Source organism: Engraulis encrasicolus, chromosome 11 (assembly GCF_034702125.1).
Source record: "Engraulis encrasicolus isolate BLACKSEA-1 chromosome 11, IST_EnEncr_1.0, whole genome shotgun sequence".
NCBI classification, from domain to species: Eukaryota; Metazoa; Chordata; class Actinopteri; order Clupeiformes; family Engraulidae; genus Engraulis; species Engraulis encrasicolus.
The window spans coordinates 49,405,833-49,426,062 of NC_085867.1; the positions used below are offsets into that span (position 1 = coordinate 49,405,833).

Sequence of the window (20,230 nt, forward strand, 5' to 3'; positions counted from 1 at the left end):
CTTCTCTGAAGAATCTAAACCCTATGGTTCCTGAGAGGGGTTCATCCACAGAGGTAATGGGAGTCTCTTCTCAAAGGGTTCCTGGGTTCTCTCAGGAGACTCCTCTGAGAACTACAAACTGATGGTTCTTCGAGGGAACTTTACAGTTTAAATTGCACCCATGAGCTCCACAACTGTGGTCTACACAGGGCTCCAATGACTATTTAAGTAACAAGGTTCATCAGGCCTGATAGTAATCATATATAAACGGTTTCATTATCAAGAAAAGTAAAGATATTTTGTGTATGACAAGTTTCGGCTAGCCCCTGCTGCTTATGGTATGATGGAAGTGTAACTGAGGCTAACTAGCACAGTTGGCGTGGAACGTTAGTAAACCTCCCTCCCGAAAGCCTCGTACGGTGTCAATGCCGTTGGGCTGGAGGAGGGTTCCTTTAGTCCAGCGGTATTGTACTGTGTCTCCCATTTCCGGACCGTTGTAGTTGACGAGGTGGCAGGTTCGCATCCCCGAGGGGGACGAACAGGTGCAGGAACACCTCCATCACAGTGGTGCCGTGACCCAGATTGGGAGTGAGGTTAAGGGGGAGAGTGTAACGGAGGCTAGCAGAGTTGACGTGGAACGTTGGTAAACCTCCCTCCGGAAAGCCTCATACGGTGTTGATGCCGTTGGGCTGGAGGACTAGTCCTTTAGTCCAGCGGCATCGTACTGTGTCTCCCTTTTCCGGACCGTTGTAGTTGACGAGGTGGCAGCTTTGCATCCCTGAGGGGGATGAACAGGTGCAGGAACTCCTCCGTCACAGAAAGGCCCCCGGGGGTGGGGTTCCCTCTGCTGGTTGATTGTGTCTTAACAGTGTCCCAGGTGTTGCCATTCCATCCAACAGGTGGGATGGCAAACCACACATAAACCCTCACAGACCATCTCACGACAGCATCACATGACACATCTGATAAAGGGTGCAGAAGCAAAGAAGCCAAAAGTGGTGAAGTCCTGAAAATGTTTATCGTCCACTGACTGTTACCTGATACTGAAAGAGTATCCTATGTAAGGGAACACCAACTTTCAGATGACATGTAGTTGTGAAAGTGAAAGTGAAAGCCCATTGGGAAACTCCAACTCCCATTGTCATTGTCATTGTGACACAGCACTCCACAGCACACAAGTGAACACTGCACACTGCACACAACGAAATTGCATTTATGCCACACCCGTGCAAGGGGGCAGCCCTCAGTGGCGCCCCATGGGGAGCAGTGCGGTGGGACGGTACCATGCTCAGGGTACCTCAGTCATGGAGGAGGATGGGGGAGAGCACTGGTTGATTACTCCCCCCACCAACCTGGCGGGTCGGGAGTCGAACCGGCAACCTCTGGGATGCAAGTCTGACGCCCTAACCGCTCACCCATGACTGTGTAGGTAGCTTCAAGTCTCAAGTCTCATTGTTCAAAGACCTGGTGCATAGCCCTCCTCTCTGGAACAAAGCTTCACAGACCAGCTCCTGTGAACCATCAGTGGTATCTTGATTTTGAATCTCTCTGTGACTCCAAACAGGCCCTGTTTGTGTATTGCTGCAAGGGACAGGACACATACCGACCTAGATGCACACTTCCTGGTCTGCATATTCACCAACAGTAAGCTACACTAACATGCTCCCCCCAACTTGCCTATTACTAGTGTCGTTATAGTCCCTGGAGCAAAAGTTAAGTTAAAAAAAACACTTTTAAAAACCCACATGTTTATTTATCTATTATCTATTAACTATCTATTATTATGTATTATCTATTTTTCTTTATCCTCTCTCTCTCTCTCTCTCTCACACACACACTCACACACACACACACACACACACACACACACACTTTTACTGATATATTTTGAATTATATTATTGATACATTTTGAGGACCAAAAAACCCCACAAAGATGTTTACTCTCCCATACTTTTGTGATAAGATGCAATATAAGAAATCTTGACTCTTGAATTGAACCTCGTTTAAATCCAAAATTCGTCACCGTCTATTCCTACATCTGTACTGTCTCCTCTGCAGCCAGGCATGCTGGGCTGACCCTTGATTGTTCCTATCCAGGATTTCCATCCAGGCCTGCCCTCTTGTGGCCAGTGGCCTGAAACTACACCACTACCCGGGGACCTTCTCTTCAGACTATTGAGGAGGGACCCCTTCTAGACAAATGTTAATAGCAGTATCATTGCACTCTTAATCCCTTTGATTTAGGAAGGTGCTGCCACACTCACAAAGTTGTCACTTGTCATTTGAATTCAAGTACATAGTCATTACACCCCCTTCAGCAAGGGGCCGTAGGCAATTGCCAAGTTTTCTTGCCTGGCTGGTGACAGGCCTTCCTAAAATGTGGACCAATGACATCAGGAGTTGAACAGAAGTCACTAATTTGGTTGCTATGGGTTACGATTTATGACATCATTAACCTTGATGATGTAGGCTATTCTAAACACTGCTCTGAAGTTCTACTGTCAGTTGTTACTGTGTTGCAGTTTTGATGATCTTCATATGGCCTTCATCTGGTAGTTAAACAATGATAAACAACTAATGTAGAATATATTTGATCATTTTCCTGAAAATGAATTCCTCAACTAAAGGTTAGTGGCATCTTTAGATGGAAAGATATTTACATTTAAATTGTTTTGTGAAAGTTCTCACTTGCAACAGGGTTTCTACTGTATAATACTTTGTGTAAACATTAGTTTTGATTATTGTTTTATTTATAAAACTACTCATTGGTATTTATGCTTTATTACTCTGTATATAGCATAAAAGAACGTATGTCACCTACCTCGCAACAAACATAATGCAACTGTTTCAAACTCTGTGTACATCATGCATTCTTAAATTGTCATTTTCATGCACTCTAATGCCCGGGGTTTTGATTTTCCATAAGGATTATATCGATGTTTTGTTACATTGTCAGATTCAGAAAATCCCTCTGAGCCAGAGCCTGGCCCATCCAGACCCTCTGATGGCTCAACCCAGCAGGATTCCCCCTCATTTTTACAGGGCCACATTCAAAATCTCTCTGACAAGTAAGTGCAGCTACTTTGAGACTATATTATAGTATAGGCTTCTTAAAAGTAGGTAAGGTGGTACGAGAGTGTTCACACACAGAGATCTGTGTTCTCTTGATAATAACAGGGGACCGGGGATTATTGATTCTGACCCAAGGTTTTTTTAAGAATTACTTCCTTCTTTCTCCCACTCATTTCCTGACTGTCACACTCTATTACTGTCCTGTCCAAAGTAAAGATGCAAAAGCCCTCAAAATATCTGTAAAATAATAAAATGAGGTGAAAATATCTTTAAAATAATACAACGAGGTGAATCAGGTAATTTGAGCCATTATGGTAAACTGAACCAGTTAAAGTTTTTGGGCCCAGGACCTCTTGAAATGAGAGCCAATGACTACAACGGATAACTGTTAGTCAAATTATTAAAAGGATGATATCCTGACCGAAAATAAATGAATGCAGAGGGACAGACAGGACATATGAAGAGAGACAAAACAGGAGGAACCAGGTCCAGAGATATGTGGCTGCCGCTGTACACAATTGTGTTTTAGCATTAAAATTAATGATGATCCCCCACCCCTTTTTCATTGAACCTGATGGTGGTCCAATTTACCTGAATCTGCTCCTTCCAAAAAAGTTTGCATAAAAAAATGTTCTAAGACTTTTGGGACCTATAATAATTATATTTTAATCATATAATTGCAACACAAAATATTGAAAACTTATTAATCATATAGATTGAAAATGCATAGATGTTATTGTGTTATTGTCCCAGGACATTTACCAAATACTGTCTAAATTTACGTGGTGTCACACGTAAATTGACGTAATGTCTATTGTTATTTTGTTTGTTTTTTTCTTGTCAGTGAGTGGGCGGTTCTCAGCAGGATATTGGATCCTTCTGTGAGTATTTCTGATTAATTTAATTTGATAATGGAAACATTCTATTTTGCTTCAAGATATGACTGCAATCTCTTTTGTCAAAGAGTAAAACAAAATCACATTTTGTCATTGACAACAGATGACTAGGGCCCAGTTTGCAGAGCTCTGCCAGTCCCTCTTGATGCCTATTCTGGCCGCCACATCCTCCTCCACTTGTCATGTTGAGGTAACTCACCGCACTACTGAGGAGGCCTGCCGTGCTGATGAGCAGCTCCACAGTGCCAGAGATGGAACTGAAAACTCTGAGCAGGTGAAGACCTCAGGAAGCCCCTCTCTGGATGCAGACGGCCGTCTGCACCAGGCTGTTCCAGACTTCACTGCTGCCCCATCAGCCCTGGGGGCAGGGACTTCACCCTCACCTGAGCCAAGATGGCTGAGATTAAAGAGCTTCCTAGCCAAAACTAGAAGGATACACTTCAATTTCAAGGTACAATCTATAAATTTGCCTTGTGTGTCGTTTGGTATAAATGCCCTGTTTTGACAACTGCAATATTTTGTTAATTATGTGAATGTTTAGGCCACAAGTAAAAATGTCATATCTATTCATACATTAACTCAGATTCCAACAAGGCGCCACAGGAAAGTGGATCCCGGTCCGGCTCCTTCCAACATGGACTTAGGTAGGGTTCATGAATCACTCAATTCAAATATTCATCACGCATTGTTGTTGCTGTCTGATGCTGCTTTTTCTTGTCTTGTGGTTGTTTTGTTTTGTGAGATACTCATTTGCACGCTCTTCAGCAGGTCAGAATGTGGACACATCTGCCATCCATTCAGCACCTGCCTGTTCCCCTCAGAAGCCTTGCAAGCGCCCCTTTTTCATGCTTGCTTCCTGTTTTCGGGGTTCAGAGTGATTTCTGATTTCTGAATCAGAATGACTATTTTTTGACTGAATTATAAATTCATCTCCAATATAATCAACTTTTTCACCAATAAAAACCTCCATTCTTACACATTTTACTTACCATCATTTCCATGATAACATTGATTTAAAATATACACGTACAGTAGCAATTTAGCAACTTTAAAAATAGAAATTAAAGCTTCATGCAACTATGCCTCTTTCAATGTGTTTTTCGAGATGTGGCAGTGAATTTGTTTTGCAATGTTCATTAGTGTCAATGTGTCTGTTTCTTCACATGAAACAGAATGGTCAAAGAGTGCTGAAGACCAATGGCGATGGCCTAGACTCTAATTTTCAGGGAGCAGAAAGCTTCACTTTGAACACAGCCGACGCTCGACGACCATGCTGGTTATTGGGGGAAGCCGGGGGTAGGGGTTTCCTAATGACTTTCTGTGGTGTGTGTGTCGGCTGTGTTCTGCACTGGAAAATAGCACCGTCAAGTCAAGACCTTCGTGTTGATTTGCACCATCATTTGCACTCGATGTGATATAGAAGGCCTAAAAAGAAAGTAATTGGGGACAAAATGCAGTAAATTATTTCACTTTGGCCAAAAGTTTTTGATGGTGACGGCAGTCTGTAGCTATTACACAAAACCAAGCTGTGGTCAGTGCAAGATTCTGACAATGGCTGGGTCACCAGGAAAACGTGATTAACCCTATATTGCTTCTAGGTCCACAGGCTCAACTGGATCCACTGCCAGCTGAAGGGAATGGTGTATGGGTAGTGCAGTGCTAACATGATGGAGGTTGTCTATGTAGTGCAGTGCTAACATGAAGGAGGGTGGTGTCTGGATACAGTAACTTGGTGGAAGGCGGTTATGGCTCAGTAGTGCAGTGCTAACATGAAGGAGGGTGGTTATGGCTCAGTAGTTCAGTGCTAACATGAAGGAGGGTGGTTATGGCTCAGTAGTTCAGTGCTAACATGAAGGAGGGTGGTTATGGCTCAGTAGTTCAGTGCTAACATGAAGGAGGCTGCTAGTGTAGTGGTGAGTTAAGTGCAGCGGCGTGAACAAGTTTACAGGTAGTGAAGGGGCCTGGGGTCAGGCTGGAGATCTGGAGAGGAGTGAAGGTCAGGCTGGGGATCTGGAGAGGAGTGAAGGTCAGGCTGGGGAACTGGAGAGGAGTGAAGGCTGGGGGTGAGTCAAGGGGATCTGAAGGGAGGAATGGTGGAATCACAAATCTATGTGTCTATCTGTACATATTAAGATCACACACACACACACACACACACACACACACACACACACACACACACACACACACACACACACACACACACACACACACACACACACACACACACACTGATAGGTTTGCAATTGCTTAAATGTTTTTAGGAAACGCAGCCCTGGACAATGCCTCCATGATGATGAGACTTCGGTGGAATTTTCATGGATATTTTGCACATACACACATCATGCGTTCTTGCATCTTGCATTCTTGGGTAGGCATGGGGGGAAAAACTCTGATCACCCAATGTAATATAGGGACTCAATTGGGTTGGTTCTGGCCACAGTATGTTTTTTTTCCAAAATGTAAAATGTTTCTAGAATATATATTTTTTATATTATATATTACTTTATATTCATGTTTTACTCTATTCTAGTGTTTCTCAAACTGTGAGCCAGGGTCCACTGGTGGTGGGCCTTGAAGGTATTCTGGGCCTTGAAATCATCCTCTAAAAATCAAGATAATAATTGTGTGAGTGTTGCAGTTGACTATTTATTTGAGTTTTATTGTTTATTGGGTCAGAGGTGGGCCACACGTTGGAAAGGGTTGGGAACCCCTGCTCTATTCCATCTACATTTCCATTGATGGTGCAGTGCAGAGTAGACCTTTGAGATCTGCTGTGTCCAGTATGGCTCTACAATAATGGGAGTTTGTCTCCCCCTGCTGGTCACTGTAATCTCATTCTCTCACCTGCAGACATCTTCCATCCACACTGCTGGGCATGTGTAATAAAAACTGTGTAGTTATGGAAGATAATGAAATAATTCATAGTTTATGATGGTAGCAACACAGTTTAGAATTACATCTTAAACCCAGTGCGACCTAGACAGAAACAGAAAACTGTAATTTTATGTAGATTATTGTCAATAAATGGACTTTGAGACACAGTTGAATAAGCTATAATAATCCTCTTTGATCATTTTGAGGCATACACATGTTTTGACCGTCTAGCAGAGTCTAAACCTCTTTATAAATGAGAGTGATGCTGGTTTATGTCAAGTCCATTGATGTCAAGAAACACAAGACATGAAATTCTGAATGCAGTTTCTTTATTGAATAAACAATGGAGTGAATTTTGAGGTATGGCTGTGTTTGCATGAGCACCATGACACAGCAGAGTCAGGGGACAGCAGTAGGATGAGCGGATGCTTGCCCCATTTCAGATGAGGAGAGCAAACTGCCCCATCAACGGAGCAAGCAACATGGCAGAGTAGGCTATGCCATGTAAGACATGACAAGGTGGAGGGGTGATGGGTTTCAAAGAAGCATGCAACTGTAAGCTGGGGGGAAAACTAATTTAAGAAAGTCGGCTTGATTCAATGTGACCAATCAGAAGCGAGGAGTTCATTTTCTAATGTAAGGCCTCTGAACAGGGTTGCCAGATTTGGAAGTTTCCTACCCAGCTGTGCTGTTTAACATGGCCATCTGCAGGTGGCTCTATGACCATAGAAATCAATCAAATGTAGTTAAAATTGGGTGGAATTTAGTGGTTTTTGAGAATGTATTGCGCTGAAAATCACACATCTGGCAACCCTACTCCTGAAGCAGATCAGAGGCAGCTATGACCTGGGCAGAACTAATGCTGACGGTGGACTTGTCACCGTATTTTGGCTAAAATTTCGTTCAGTTTGGACTCAATGTCTGCCAGCCGGACACCTGTGGGCGTGACAGTAGACAGGGGTAATTTTAAAACGTCCAGAAGGATTTCAGTGTCGACTTTTGTCTCACACGTTTCTCCATAGAATCCATCTTGACACACACACAAAGCATCGGAGGAGTCCAGCAGCCTCTTGCACGTCCCATCATTTTGGCATTTTGTATCGGGTCCATCGCAGGGGGACAATGTCCTGGAGTAATAGATAGCAGTTTTGTATGGATAGCCACCAATCCTACATTCTTCAGTTACATTAGGGGACGGGTTCTCGGCAAAATCATTTTTGTCATAGGTGGCATGTGTTCTTTTCGCATACTCTACAACATTCATTGTAAATTCGTACCCCAAAACGTGAGTAAGGAGGTCTTCATTTCGCATAGAGCAAGCAGCACATGCACCCAAAATGCATCTGAGGGCCATTTTGAGATTTTTAAGGTCTGCCTCGGGGATATCTGCCTTCTGAGTGTAAGCTATGGCCACAGTGAGGTCATCGTCAATTGGGATCTTAGTCATAGTGTCATACACTACTAAATACTTGAAGCTCCCAGTTTCTTTAGATGACTTGTATGCCAACACAACCCACTTATAAAAGTCATACTTATCGTCCAGAAACCCTTTCACCTGGTCTGCAATACTCTGCAGGTTGTCAGAACTGACCAATTTGGCTCTCTCCACTACATCCTCTTTCACATAGTCCATGTGATCTTCTAGACAGGAATCCACAACTCTTGATTGAGCTGCGAATACTTTCTTGAAGATCTTTTTATCTTCTTCAAGTTTGTCTGTGGTCTTATAACCGACCAGGTTCCAGTAGAAATTATTAAGTGCTATACCTTTCATCAATAAACTATTGAAGTAGAGATTAAAGTTTAGTATTTTCTTAAGGTCACATTTAAACTTTCTGCGTAGCAGGTTGTTGAGGTTCCCACTAAGAGCTGTGCCCTCTACTGTCAAATAATGGTACAGGCTATCCACACTGGATTCCACTTGTGAGTATTCATAGTAGTTGACAAAGACTTTGGCCAAATAGTTCATTTCATTCAAATTGTGATCTCTAAAAAACTCTTCATACTTATTCCAGGCACTAAGAATGCGCACTTCATCTTGAGAGTAGACACTGGCATAGTTGTACCACTCTACATCTGTCGCCAGGTTGGACACCTGCTGGGAGAGGGAGTCCAACTTCCTGTTGACCTCTCTGAAGCCAGCCTTGACCTCCCTCAACACTGGATCATGCTGGGGAACAAACAACATCACCATGTTGATAACTGCAAACGCAGGTCCTATAAAGGGCACGGCATTGGCGAATTTGGACAGGCCCTGCATGAGACCTGTGACTGTCTCCAGGTTTTTTTTTGTCGCCATTTGTTCGGTCACTGTGCTCACAATCTCTTTTGCGGTGTTTAGGCCATCTATTATTTTGTCTCTGGTTTCGAAATCAAGCTCTTTTTCAGTAAAGTAGACTCCGTCAAGTGTAGAGCAGGTCACACTGGTTGCCCAGGAGACGATGACCAGACCAGCCAGCAGCATGTTGACCAAACTGAGGGGTGGCACCATAACTGCAACACACATGACATGGCATGACATCCTTATCATAACACCTTTCAAATGTTCCAGGTTTTTTGTTCTTATGTGTGTTTGTGTGGGTATGTATTTTGAAAACACATTGTATAAGTTACAGTGTATTTAGGCCTACCTTGAAACACCTAGCATGAATTTATGTATATAAATCTATAATTTGATATATAATAGTACAATATAAAACAATACATGTATGAATATGAAGTATGTGATTTTACTCTGGTGGTGTGTCACTTTGACTTACTTGACTTTATTTCTAATGTTTTTTACCCTTGCTATTATCTTTATAAGGTTTGATATTGTTTAAAATCAGCATATTTCCAGAAATGTTGACTTGTAATGTACCTTTTTTGTCACACAAGTGAGTACACCCCTCACATTTCTGTAGTTTTGTTTGTACTGTATCTTTCACTTTCACACAATGAACAGTAGCCAGCGTACAACTTCTGTCAAAATGTACCTCACAAAAATGAGTACACCCTATGCTAAAATCCATGGCTGGATTGGCCATATGGCATGCAAGGCATTTACCCGGTGGACTGTTTGTGATTTTTAGCTAGGCCTCCCCCTCAACGGTATCAGTCCTCATGCCACTACAGAGGGCCTCTCCAACACAATGAGATATAAATCAAGCATTTTGGCTCTTGCAGTCAACATAACTCATAGATTACTTCAATGTCGTCATATGATTCATTGTCTCCCTGGATGCCTGGTGGACTAGTCCCCGCTGAAAATGCCCGTTTTATCCCAGCCCTGTTCAAATCCAACAGAGGCAATCATGCTCTGCTTCAGTCAAAGATACTCTTTTGGTGAATTCAGCAGATCATGATCCTCTCTATAGGATTTTAACACAATACTCACCTTTGTGAGGTGCATTTTGCGACATTAATGGCTGTATTTCAAATTATTTTGAGTGAACAATAATTTGAAGCAGCAGGCACGTGCAGAGCATAGTTGCCCACGGTGCCCGAGCAACGGCCCTTTTGCCCACATTGGCTGATATTGCCCTTCCAAGGGAGGGGAAAATAATATGGCAATTATAATTTCATATTTAAATATCATTTGATTTCTTTATAATTCATAATTTTGATTGAAGTTTTGTACAATAAAGACTTAAGTCAGTCATACAAATTCATCAGACCCGTCGAGAATGGGCACGAGCGATGTGAGGTAGGTAGGCTACGCAACAACTCCGGTGGGGAGGGAGAAGGCACGCGACAGGCCCTTGAGCGCCTATAAGACACACGAAAGATTTTGAAGATGCCTGGGTGTCGGCTAGAGCCCTACACACAGTCTACATATTAGGGTACAAAATATGCTCACAATCAACCTCTCTAATACAATGTTGAGTTTAGAACTTTTAGTTATCATACATCTGACAGCCAGCCAGCGCCACGTTTAGGTAGCAAAAAAACCCGACAGCCAGCTGTAGATATGCCTCGGAAAAATAGGCTAAGATTTCATGTTTCAACTGATTTGCTTTGCAATTCGTATTTTTGATTGAAGCTTCCTAAATTAAGTTTTCAAATTCAGATTCACCTGCACCTCGAGATAGGCAAAGGGAGGGGCAGCATGCGCGATGCGGGGGGCACGCGCAGCTCTACATGGGAGGGAGGGAGGATGGAACAAGCATGCATGCGACCAGGGCAGAGACACAAAATATGTCGAAGATGTCGTGGGAGTAGAGCGACTGCCCTGGCGGCCTGAGGTGAGCTGGAAACACAGCAGACTACACAGTATTAAACTACATGATCACAATTAATGTCTCTTAAAGCCGATCTCGAGTTTAGGACGTTTGATCCTAAATAATCTGACAGCCGGGGTGTGCCACGTTCAGATATTGGGGGAATACGACAGCCAGCTAGCTTGCTTGCAGTCAACGTTTTACATGGCTCAGGTTGTTTTGTGGAAGGCTAACCCAACTAAGAAACATGCAGATGACATGTCGTTTTATCAAGCAAGAGAGAACTTAAGGGGGTAGGCTAGCTAAAGGAAGCACATCTCTGCAGAGTTGGCTGCGAAAAAAATGAACAGGTGCAGGTGAGGCAGAGAATCTTTTTCAGGATTGTAGATGTTTGATCTTGGTGAGACCGCTAGGAAAGTGCGTTTTCTTACGCTGATATAGCCTATTCTCCGACCCAAAGATAGGCTACTGTTTCCACTGTCAATGTCCATGTAATTGAAATAAATCCACTCCACGTGATAACTGACGTTTACTGTTCTTCTCAAGACATAGGCCTACAAAATGTGCATGAACTAACTAAAATATCTGTAATGAAAATAAAAGGTTATAAAGTCTGCGAGAAGCTCGGAGCTTCAGAGCAACATATAAGAACTGGTGCTCCCACGCCACGGTTCTTTGCGATCTGAAATGAAAGCCGGCTCGTCCATTCTTAAAGCGACAGTACACATTTTTAATATAGGCTACAAAAGACCCAACAAATGACCTAAACCTGTGAATTCTTATTGTTTTAGCTTTCCTATATAATATTCATCATTTTAATCATGGAATATGCCTATTAATTAAATTTCAAATTCAAATTAAATGATCTTTTTAACATTTTTTAACTATTTCTATTTATTATAACTTAAAGTCTACTTTGGCTGCTACAAGGATTATAAAGATGACAGTGGGTTAATTGATTAAGCATCCTCATATTTAGCCTATTAATTTACTCATCATTTCATTTCATTTAAGATGAGGATGACTCAGAGCTACAGACCTCTGCACATAGGGCAGGTAGGCATAAGACTGATAATCTCTGTGACTGATACAGGTTTAAAAACTATCAAGGCTTTTTCTCATAATTTCATTTAATTTAGGGGCAGCCACATACCACACATGAGGAAATGTGGATCAGGAGACATTTAGGGCAGGTGGGCATAAGGCTGATCATCTCTGATATGATTAATAGGTAGGCCTACATGTTTAAAAACTAGCATGTTATATCATATGGTACGCATATTCAGGATACTATACAATAAAAAATACCTTTCTTCAGGTTAGAGCAACTGCCCTTTGAAATTCCTGTGCACGTCCCTGAAGCAGCTATTCAAGTTTTACGCTGGCTACTGTTCATTGTGTCAAACTGAAATGTCTTTAATGTTGTCCGATGAAAATATATACTTACAAATATCCAGAAATGTGATGGGCGTACTGACATACTGTTCATGTATAACTAATGAAGCATATAGGCTAAGTAAACAATACAAAGCTGCAAACCTGGTTGGGGTGTTGAGCTGTAGGTTGGCTGGCAGGTGGTGTTTTTTCCCAGAAGCGTTTGGTCGTCAGAGAGAGACTCAGGCTTTGTTGCCGCTGCTTCTTCTTCTTGGAGAGATGCAGGCTTCTCTTTAAATACAAGAAACTCAATGGCCACACCCATCCACTGTCGAGAAGGACATTTAATCAAGGGACCAAAGAAAGCATAGGTTGCTTTCCTGTCCATTCATTCCTATGACATGTAGTTAACACAGCCCATGCAACATCATGCAGCCTTGCAGAGTAAAGGAGAACATGATGAAGGAGCTGAGCTGCACAAGACCAGAAACAACACATTTGTGTATAAAATCATCTTATCAGTTAATTTACTCTACCTGTCAAAAGATTTTGTAGTAAGGCTGTAGTAAGCCTGGCCTGACGGTCATGAAATGGCAAGACAGCGAGGGGGTGTTCAAGATGTAATCATACAGAGAAAAAATAAGAAAAAAAAAACTCCAAACAAAATATCCAAATAAATAAATACATTAATCAAACAAAATCTTCCAAAAGGTGAACAAAAAAGCAACAGTCACAAAACCACTTTTCCCAGTTCCCTACAGGTGTGCTGTCCAGATGTCTGCTCCTGCTGAACTGTATCGCTGTTATGCATGTCATTTCAAAGAGGAGAATCTAAGTTTTCCAAGATTTCCATGACACTTTCCTGTACACTGACACGTGGCTGAGAAAATGAATTGTGAATCCATCATAACAGGTCTTATGAGGTTCATTCTGATGGACTTGAACGTGTAGCAGAGGTTGCTAACAACAGGAAAAATGTGGGTATTCTAGAGCTTTGACCGCTAGTGCTACTGCTACCGCCAAGTGTCCTTCTCCTTGTCCTTACTCTTATTCAGCTTACAGCATTTTATGGGCCATGTCTCAACATGTTGAAGCACACTGTGTAATGTCCATGCACAATTCATCATTTAATTTCATGGATTGAATGTTTTGAAAATTAAATTAAGTGATACTTGTAGGGGGCGTCAGGCTTGGAACAAAATAGATGAAGCTTTGAAGGTGATGCCCTCTATGTCCAACATCAACATCTTTTTAGTCATCTGTAGCAAAGCTTTCTGAAATACTTACGTCCATGGTTAGCTACCCTAACCATTGCCATTGTATTACTACAGCTTATTGATGATTTGGAGGGTTTTACCATCGTTTTACAATGAAAACTAACCACATTACATTACACTACATTGCATTGCATTTGGCAGACGTTTTATAACCAGAGCGACTCACAAACGAGGACATAATCAAAGCCAACATCACTAGCAGATACAAAGTGCACAGGAAATATACAAAACAAGTGCAGATGCAAAGAAGGTTTAGTTCGTTTTTTTGTTGTTGTTTGTTTGTTTTTTAAGTAGAGTACACACACACACACACACACACACACACACACACACACACACACACACACACACACACACACACACACACACACACACACACACACACACACACAAACACATACACATCATTTCAAGAGCCTGGGGCTAGGGCAGCTCAAGCATTACTAGATAGGCACAAAAGGAGAGTCTTTACTTGCTTCTTGAAGGCTGCAAGAGATGTGCTTAGTCTTGCTGCCTCTGGGAGAGCGTTCCACCACTGGGGATCAACAAGAGAGAACAGTCTTGTCTGGGAGTAGAGCGAGCAGGTGGCAGAGCCAGACGGCTTGTGCTGGAGGAGCGCAGTTCTCCACCAGCAACATAAGGCTTTAATAAGTCCTTCAGATAAACTGGGGCCGTTCCTGCGATGGTTTTGTAGGCAAGGGTCATGGCCTTATCCCCCTTATGCTTGATCCGGGCGGCAATCGGTAGCCAGTGCAACCCAATGAATAGAGGACAAACATTGATTTTTTTGGGTTGACTTGAATTGAATAACCCCGCATTCTGGACCATCCACCGCATTCTGTACCATCTGCAGTGCATTTAGCGCACAAGCAGGTAGACCTGCCAGGAGTGAGTTGCAGTAGTCAACATGGGACAGGACAATGGCCTGAACCAGTTGTTGTGTAGAATATTGAGTTAGGACCGGACTGATTTTCCGCATGTTGGACATCTGGAATCGACAGGTCTGGATGACTGAGTTGATGTAGTTGGAGCATGACAGCTTGTCGTCAATCATGACGCCAAGGTTTTTGGCGACTTTGTTGGGGGTTACAATGGTAGAGCCCATCTTGAGATTGATGTTGTGACAGAGTGACTCTTTAGCTGGGATCACCAGGAGCTCTGTCTTGGACAGGTTCAGCTGTACGGGGTGGTCCTTCATCCAAGTTGCCAAGTAGGCGAGGCAGGCAGAGATAAGTGCCGAAACCGTGGTGTCCTCTGGACGGATCGACAGGTACATTCGGGTGTCTTCTGCATAGCAGTGGTAGGAGAACCCATGTGTTTGAATAACACATCCCAGGGAGGAGGTGTACATTGCAAACAGAAGGGGCCCCAGCACTGATCCTTGGGGTACGCCTGTGGAGAGGTTGTGAGTTGTAGACAGTTTCCCTTACCATGACACACTAGGTAGGAGTTGAACCATGAGTAGACAAAAACAATGATTCCCATGGTTGTGAGTATTAGGCGAGTACATTTAGGGTTTAACCCCAAAAAAATTGATACAAAAGGTTTTTTTATGGATTCTATTACTATTGGACCTGCTAAATGACATACTAAAAATCTAGTAAAATCTGACTTTGGGAAATTAGTTTTTTCAACATGGCTGCCATAGGCTTATTATAAGGGTCAAGAGACACTCCAGGTGAATAGGCCAAAAAATTTAGCTTGCCGATATCGCCATGAAACTTAATCCGGTGATTACTCACATATTTGTGAGAAAAAAATGTATTGCGAGTTTTCTGAAATGTTGTGTTTTAATATGGTAATTGGACCATATCTAATTAAATATGCATTAAATTTAAAAATGCAAAAACTCAAAATCTGAAAAAGCCAAGCTCAAAATTACTCTTTTATTTTGTTTCTAGTAAGCCAGGAGATATCTTCAGAAGAGATTATGGACATCTCTTTTTGTTTTGTAGTAAATCTAAAAATCTTTGTGCAGACACACCAGCTAGCATTTTTTTTTCTAAACATGATTATTTAACATCTCTCTTAGATGTAAATAATTGAGTTTTATGTTTCTCAAGTTCTTCCAGGGCAAGGGCAAGGTCAGCTGTCCTCAAATCATAGCCTCTCCACAGAGGTGTCCTAAGGGGTGGTGCTGGGACTCATATTTGCCATGTACACCACATCACTGGGCCATGTTATCTGTTCTCACAGCTTCTCATACTACTGTTACACCGATGAAGCACAGTTACTTTGTGCCAGATGACTCCACGGTCACACACATTTACGCTTGCCTCTCTGAACTATCCACAAGTATGAAGGAATGCGACCTTCAGTTGAGCCTCGCCCAAATGCACTGCTGGTGATCCCAGCCAAAGATTTAGGTTGCCATGATATCGAACTCAATATGGATTTTGCTACTGTTGCCTCAAATAAGGCCACAAGAAATCTAGGTGTCATTGTTGATGACCATCTATCATTCTCTGACCACATAGCCTCAGTTTCCCAGTCATGTTGCTTTTCACTGTTAAAGATGGCCTCTCAACGTCATTTAATTAATATTGCCGTGTTCCCTATTGTTATTGAATGTGTTACGCGTTGGTCCTGTTTTAAAAAACGTTCTGGTTGCTTTGTTTCAAGACGTTTTTGCAAGCTGGCAAGGTGGCTTGTGGAGAAACGAGAGAGTGTTCCGTGTTTCTCGTGGAAATGCGTCTCTGATTGGCTCACTCCTCCTGCTCTCGAAGAAACGCGTCTCTGATTGGCTCAGTCCTCCAGTACTTGGAGAGAATGTAATGGGAAACAGAGTCGCCACTTCCCCGGGTGGTACTGCACTATAGGGGCGCCAACGGAGGCGTGCAGGCTCCATTCAGGGCTGTGCTCTTTCGACAGCGACCCCTAGGCGAGCAGCAGGCACGGAGCAACCAGAGTGAGCTGGCTTTATGTATGAGGCTTTGTGCTGTGTGTGTACCTGAGAGTAGCAACCAGCTGATAGCTAAGCTAAGCTATGTTTCGGGCCACCAGACGTTTCTTGTTTTGAAAACAAGCAGAAAAAAATTACTCGACATGTTTTTAGATAAATGGGTCGATATAAACCTTTGTGGGCAACGCCTTCTTTCGACGTGACGAAACACAGAAAGGCTTTCATGATTCGCTCGTTTCTCTGCATTATTTATGTAAATTGGGAAACACCGGGAAACGCAGCCAGGAGAGTTGACGCACCGCTATGAGAGCCTTGCAAGTGAGTTTAACTTGGGGTGACCGTCCGAACTTCGAAAGGAGTGAGTAAAACTGAGTTTTATCGGAAGTTGGCCCTTAAATATACATAAAAGCAGACTGTATCTGACCTGACTGACTCAACTTCTGATATTGTCCATCTGACCTGAACTACTGCAACTCCCTCCTGACTGGTCTTCCAGCTTGTGCAATAAGCCCTTTGCAAATGTCACTGCATGCCACTCCTCTTTTTCATGCCCTAATTGAATACAAGGCCCTGACCCTTGACTATAAAGCTACAACAGGCCCTACTCTGGTGTATATGAAAGCTATGCTAAAGCCCTATGTCCTTTCAGGACATTATCTGTCTCCAGTACGTTTCACCTTGCCCTCTACTTACACATGCTGTGGCTCCTGTCTACTCAGTTCAGCTGCTGAAAGACCCAAAATACCTAGTGACACCATGATTGTGCCCTGACAAACAGCACATGGATATTACCATAACAGTAGTGTCTTTACCCACCCAAACAGCACTCCAAACAAACAGATCCTGAAAACATGTTAATTCATGCCAATGTAATTATCATGTAGTAACCTTTATTTAAAAAAACTTCGATCTAGTAAATGACACCTTTCCTGAAGTTAGATTTTCCTAGATTTTTAGTATGTTAGTAAGGACAGGTGGATGTATTGAAATCAGTTGAAAAACCTTTTGTATCAATTTTTTTGGGGTTTGGTGCATTTTGGCCATAGATGTACTCGACTATATCCCCAGGAGTATCTTGTGATTGGCTATGTTAAAGGCTGCAGACAGGTCTAGTAGGATGAGGACAGAGGATAGTCCTTTCGTTCTAAGCCGGTAACCTGCTTTGCAACTGCCCTTTCCAGTGTCAGTGTCAGTGAGTTTGGAAACATCTTCTTCAGAGAGTAGAGTAAATTCATGGAGTGTTGCAGGAGTCTTGGGTGGCTCACAGAATTGCTTGCTAATATTTGCTGTCTTTTCAGTGGAAATGTAGAGTTCAGTGAATGTAGAGAACAACTTACGTGGGTCTGTAGTGTTGCTGATCTTGTCATTGTAGTAGGTCATCTTGGGGGCTGTTACAGAGGTGGAGAAGGAGGCTGGCAGGGTCATCCGACCCATCGGACTAACCATGGATCATGGTTATTCAGGGTTTTCATGGTTTTTTTTTACTATGTTTTGTGACTATGGTATTACCATAGTCAAAAACCATGAAAACCATGCATAACCATGGGTTTCGTGGTTACCCAAAAAAAAACTGAAAACCATGAATAACCAGGCCACTTATGTGGGCAGCCATGGTGTAATGGTTAGGGAGTTGGGCTGAAGATCACAGAGTTGCCGTTTCGAATCCCACCCTTACCTCTCTCTACACCTATTGGCTGAAGTGCCCTTGAGTAAGGCACCTAACCCCACATTGCTCCAAGGACTGTCACCAATATGCATGTTGGATTAAAAAAAACGCCAGCTAAGTACAATTTACCATAAACCGTGATAAAACCATGGTTAGTTTTCAGGGTAAAACCCTGGTTAATTTCCGTAAGGGAATAGTTAAACCATTGTCAAACCATGATTGAACCATTGTTAAAAAATGTTAACTATGGTCGATTTTCGTATGTGAATGCAGGTTAATATAATTGATTTGCATATAGTATGCTTTAACATTGTCTCTTTGCTGTAATACCCATTACTTTATTCAGTAGGCCTACCATGGGCCCAGTCATATGGTTACATTTAGCTTCACTTGGGGACCCTTTTCTACATGCTGTTAAACTTTGTGTGTCTCTTGAATCAAAAGATAAATGATGGTGTGAAGAAATTAATTTATAGTAGCCTATTTTGTTTTTATTCACAATTTGCTGTGTCCCATTTTCTTCATGTGAATTGCTCGAGGTGACAGTTTGAATTTGTGCAAGAACAAGCAGAAAACACAAGATAGGCCTAATACAGTGACCGCTAACAGTTGCAAGAAATTAATTTATAGTAGCCTATTTTGTTTTTATTCACAATTTACAGTGTCCCATTTTCTTCATGTGAATTGCTCGAAGTGACGGTTTGAGTTTGTGCAAGAACAAGCTGAAAAGATGAGATAGCACAGTGACTCACTGCTAACAGTTGCAACACTGTCTGCAACACAGTCTGTTTTTGGTAAAAACATGATTTTGCACTATTTAACTTGTCTGGTTCTCACGCAGATCCTCTTGTATAACACCCAATTGCGTGAGAACCAGGTTAGAGCAACTTTAATGCACAGGCCTACGTATATTCAGTATTAAAGGGGTATGCCACTATTTTGGGGCTTAATACAGTTAAAATCGTTGGCCAGGGTTTATAAAGATGGTAAAGTGTCTTATTTTTCATGTGAAGCGTTGTCTTGCTTTAAGACAAGTTAAAAGAGGGAGTATGTCGCTAAGCTAGTGAAAGTCAATGCATCCATGTAGCATTGCTACATGCTACACGGATCCATTGACTTTCACTAGCTTAGCGACATGCCCCCTCTTTTAACTTGTCTTAAAACAAGACAACGGCTTACATGAAAAATAAGACACTTTACCACCTATATAAACCCTGGCCAACGATTTTAACTGTATTAAGCCCCAAAATAGTGGCATACCCCTTTAAAGGTACACTGTTCAGGAAATGGTCAAAAAAGATACTGAAACTATGCTGCTGATTGAAACTGGGCTGCCTACTCTACTGCCAAATTTGATCTTTTCATGAAAGTTTACTAAGTAGGCCTACTGGTACCGCGTAATAAACTAATATTTTCTAGTATGGCCCAAGTACAGTCATTTTTGCAGCTAAAAATTGATATTGACAATCCTCCCCCATTGTTCTCATCCACCTGCTCAAGCCCATATACAGTAAATGTTTCAAGTGAATTGCTCAAGGTCTGAGTTTGTGCAAGAACAAGCTGAAGAGATAAGACAGTGAGCAACAGTTGCAACAGGCGCTGGTTGCAACACATTAGAAATGCAGTGTAAATAAATGTATTCAATTTCAATTAAAATTATCATTACTGTATCATTATTGTTATTATTATAACTAATGTTTTTTTTGGGTGGCTTTCATGCATTTAACACAGACAGGACTGTGAAGAGATGACAGGAAGCAAATGGGAGATACCGGTAGATGGGGATGGGCCGGCAGGCCTGTAGCCAGCCTTGTGGTGGGGGGGGGGGGGGGGGATCTTTTTCCCCCGAAAGTGGGCTTCATTTGGCGCCCTATTCCAATGTCCCCAAATACACGAACACACTTCAAATATTTTAATTTAGACATATTTTATTCATTATGAGTTTGCTGTGAGTCTGTTGCTGTCCTTAATTGTTTGTTTTGTTTT

The 20,230-nt window shown here is 42.2% G+C and overlaps 2 protein-coding genes across 3 annotated transcripts; one reads left to right on the plus strand and one right to left on the minus strand.

Moving 5' to 3' along the window:
• The first annotated feature begins 2,498 nt into the window (after positions 1-2,498).
• On the plus strand, positions 2,499-4,926 carry LOC134459073 (uncharacterized). 2 transcript variants are annotated; one of them, XM_063211410.1, is made up of 6 exons: positions 2,499-2,608; positions 2,938-3,049; positions 3,898-3,934; positions 4,053-4,400; positions 4,533-4,593; positions 4,715-4,926. In XM_063211410.1, the coding sequence occupies exons 1-6, from the start codon at positions 2,590-2,592 to the stop codon at positions 4,825-4,827; spliced, it is 690 nt and encodes a 229-aa protein (XP_063067480.1). In that variant the 5' UTR covers positions 2,499-2,589; the 3' UTR covers positions 4,828-4,926. The 2 variants fall into 2 exon arrangements, with proteins under 2 accessions (XP_063067480.1, XP_063067481.1); XM_063211411.1 differs by having other exon boundaries at positions 4,718-4,926.
• Positions 4,927-7,683: 2,757 nt separating this feature from the next.
• Positions 7,684-18,012, minus strand: LOC134457787 (cephalotoxin-like protein). The gene is made up of 2 exons (XM_063209759.1): positions 17,916-18,012; positions 7,684-9,319 (listed from the first exon to the last, which is right to left on the minus strand). Exons 1-2 carry the CDS (start codon positions 18,010-18,012, stop codon positions 7,704-7,706), a joined length of 1,713 nt encoding a protein of 570 aa, XP_063065829.1. The 3' UTR covers positions 7,684-7,703.
• Positions 18,013-20,230: the final 2,218 nt, after the last annotated feature.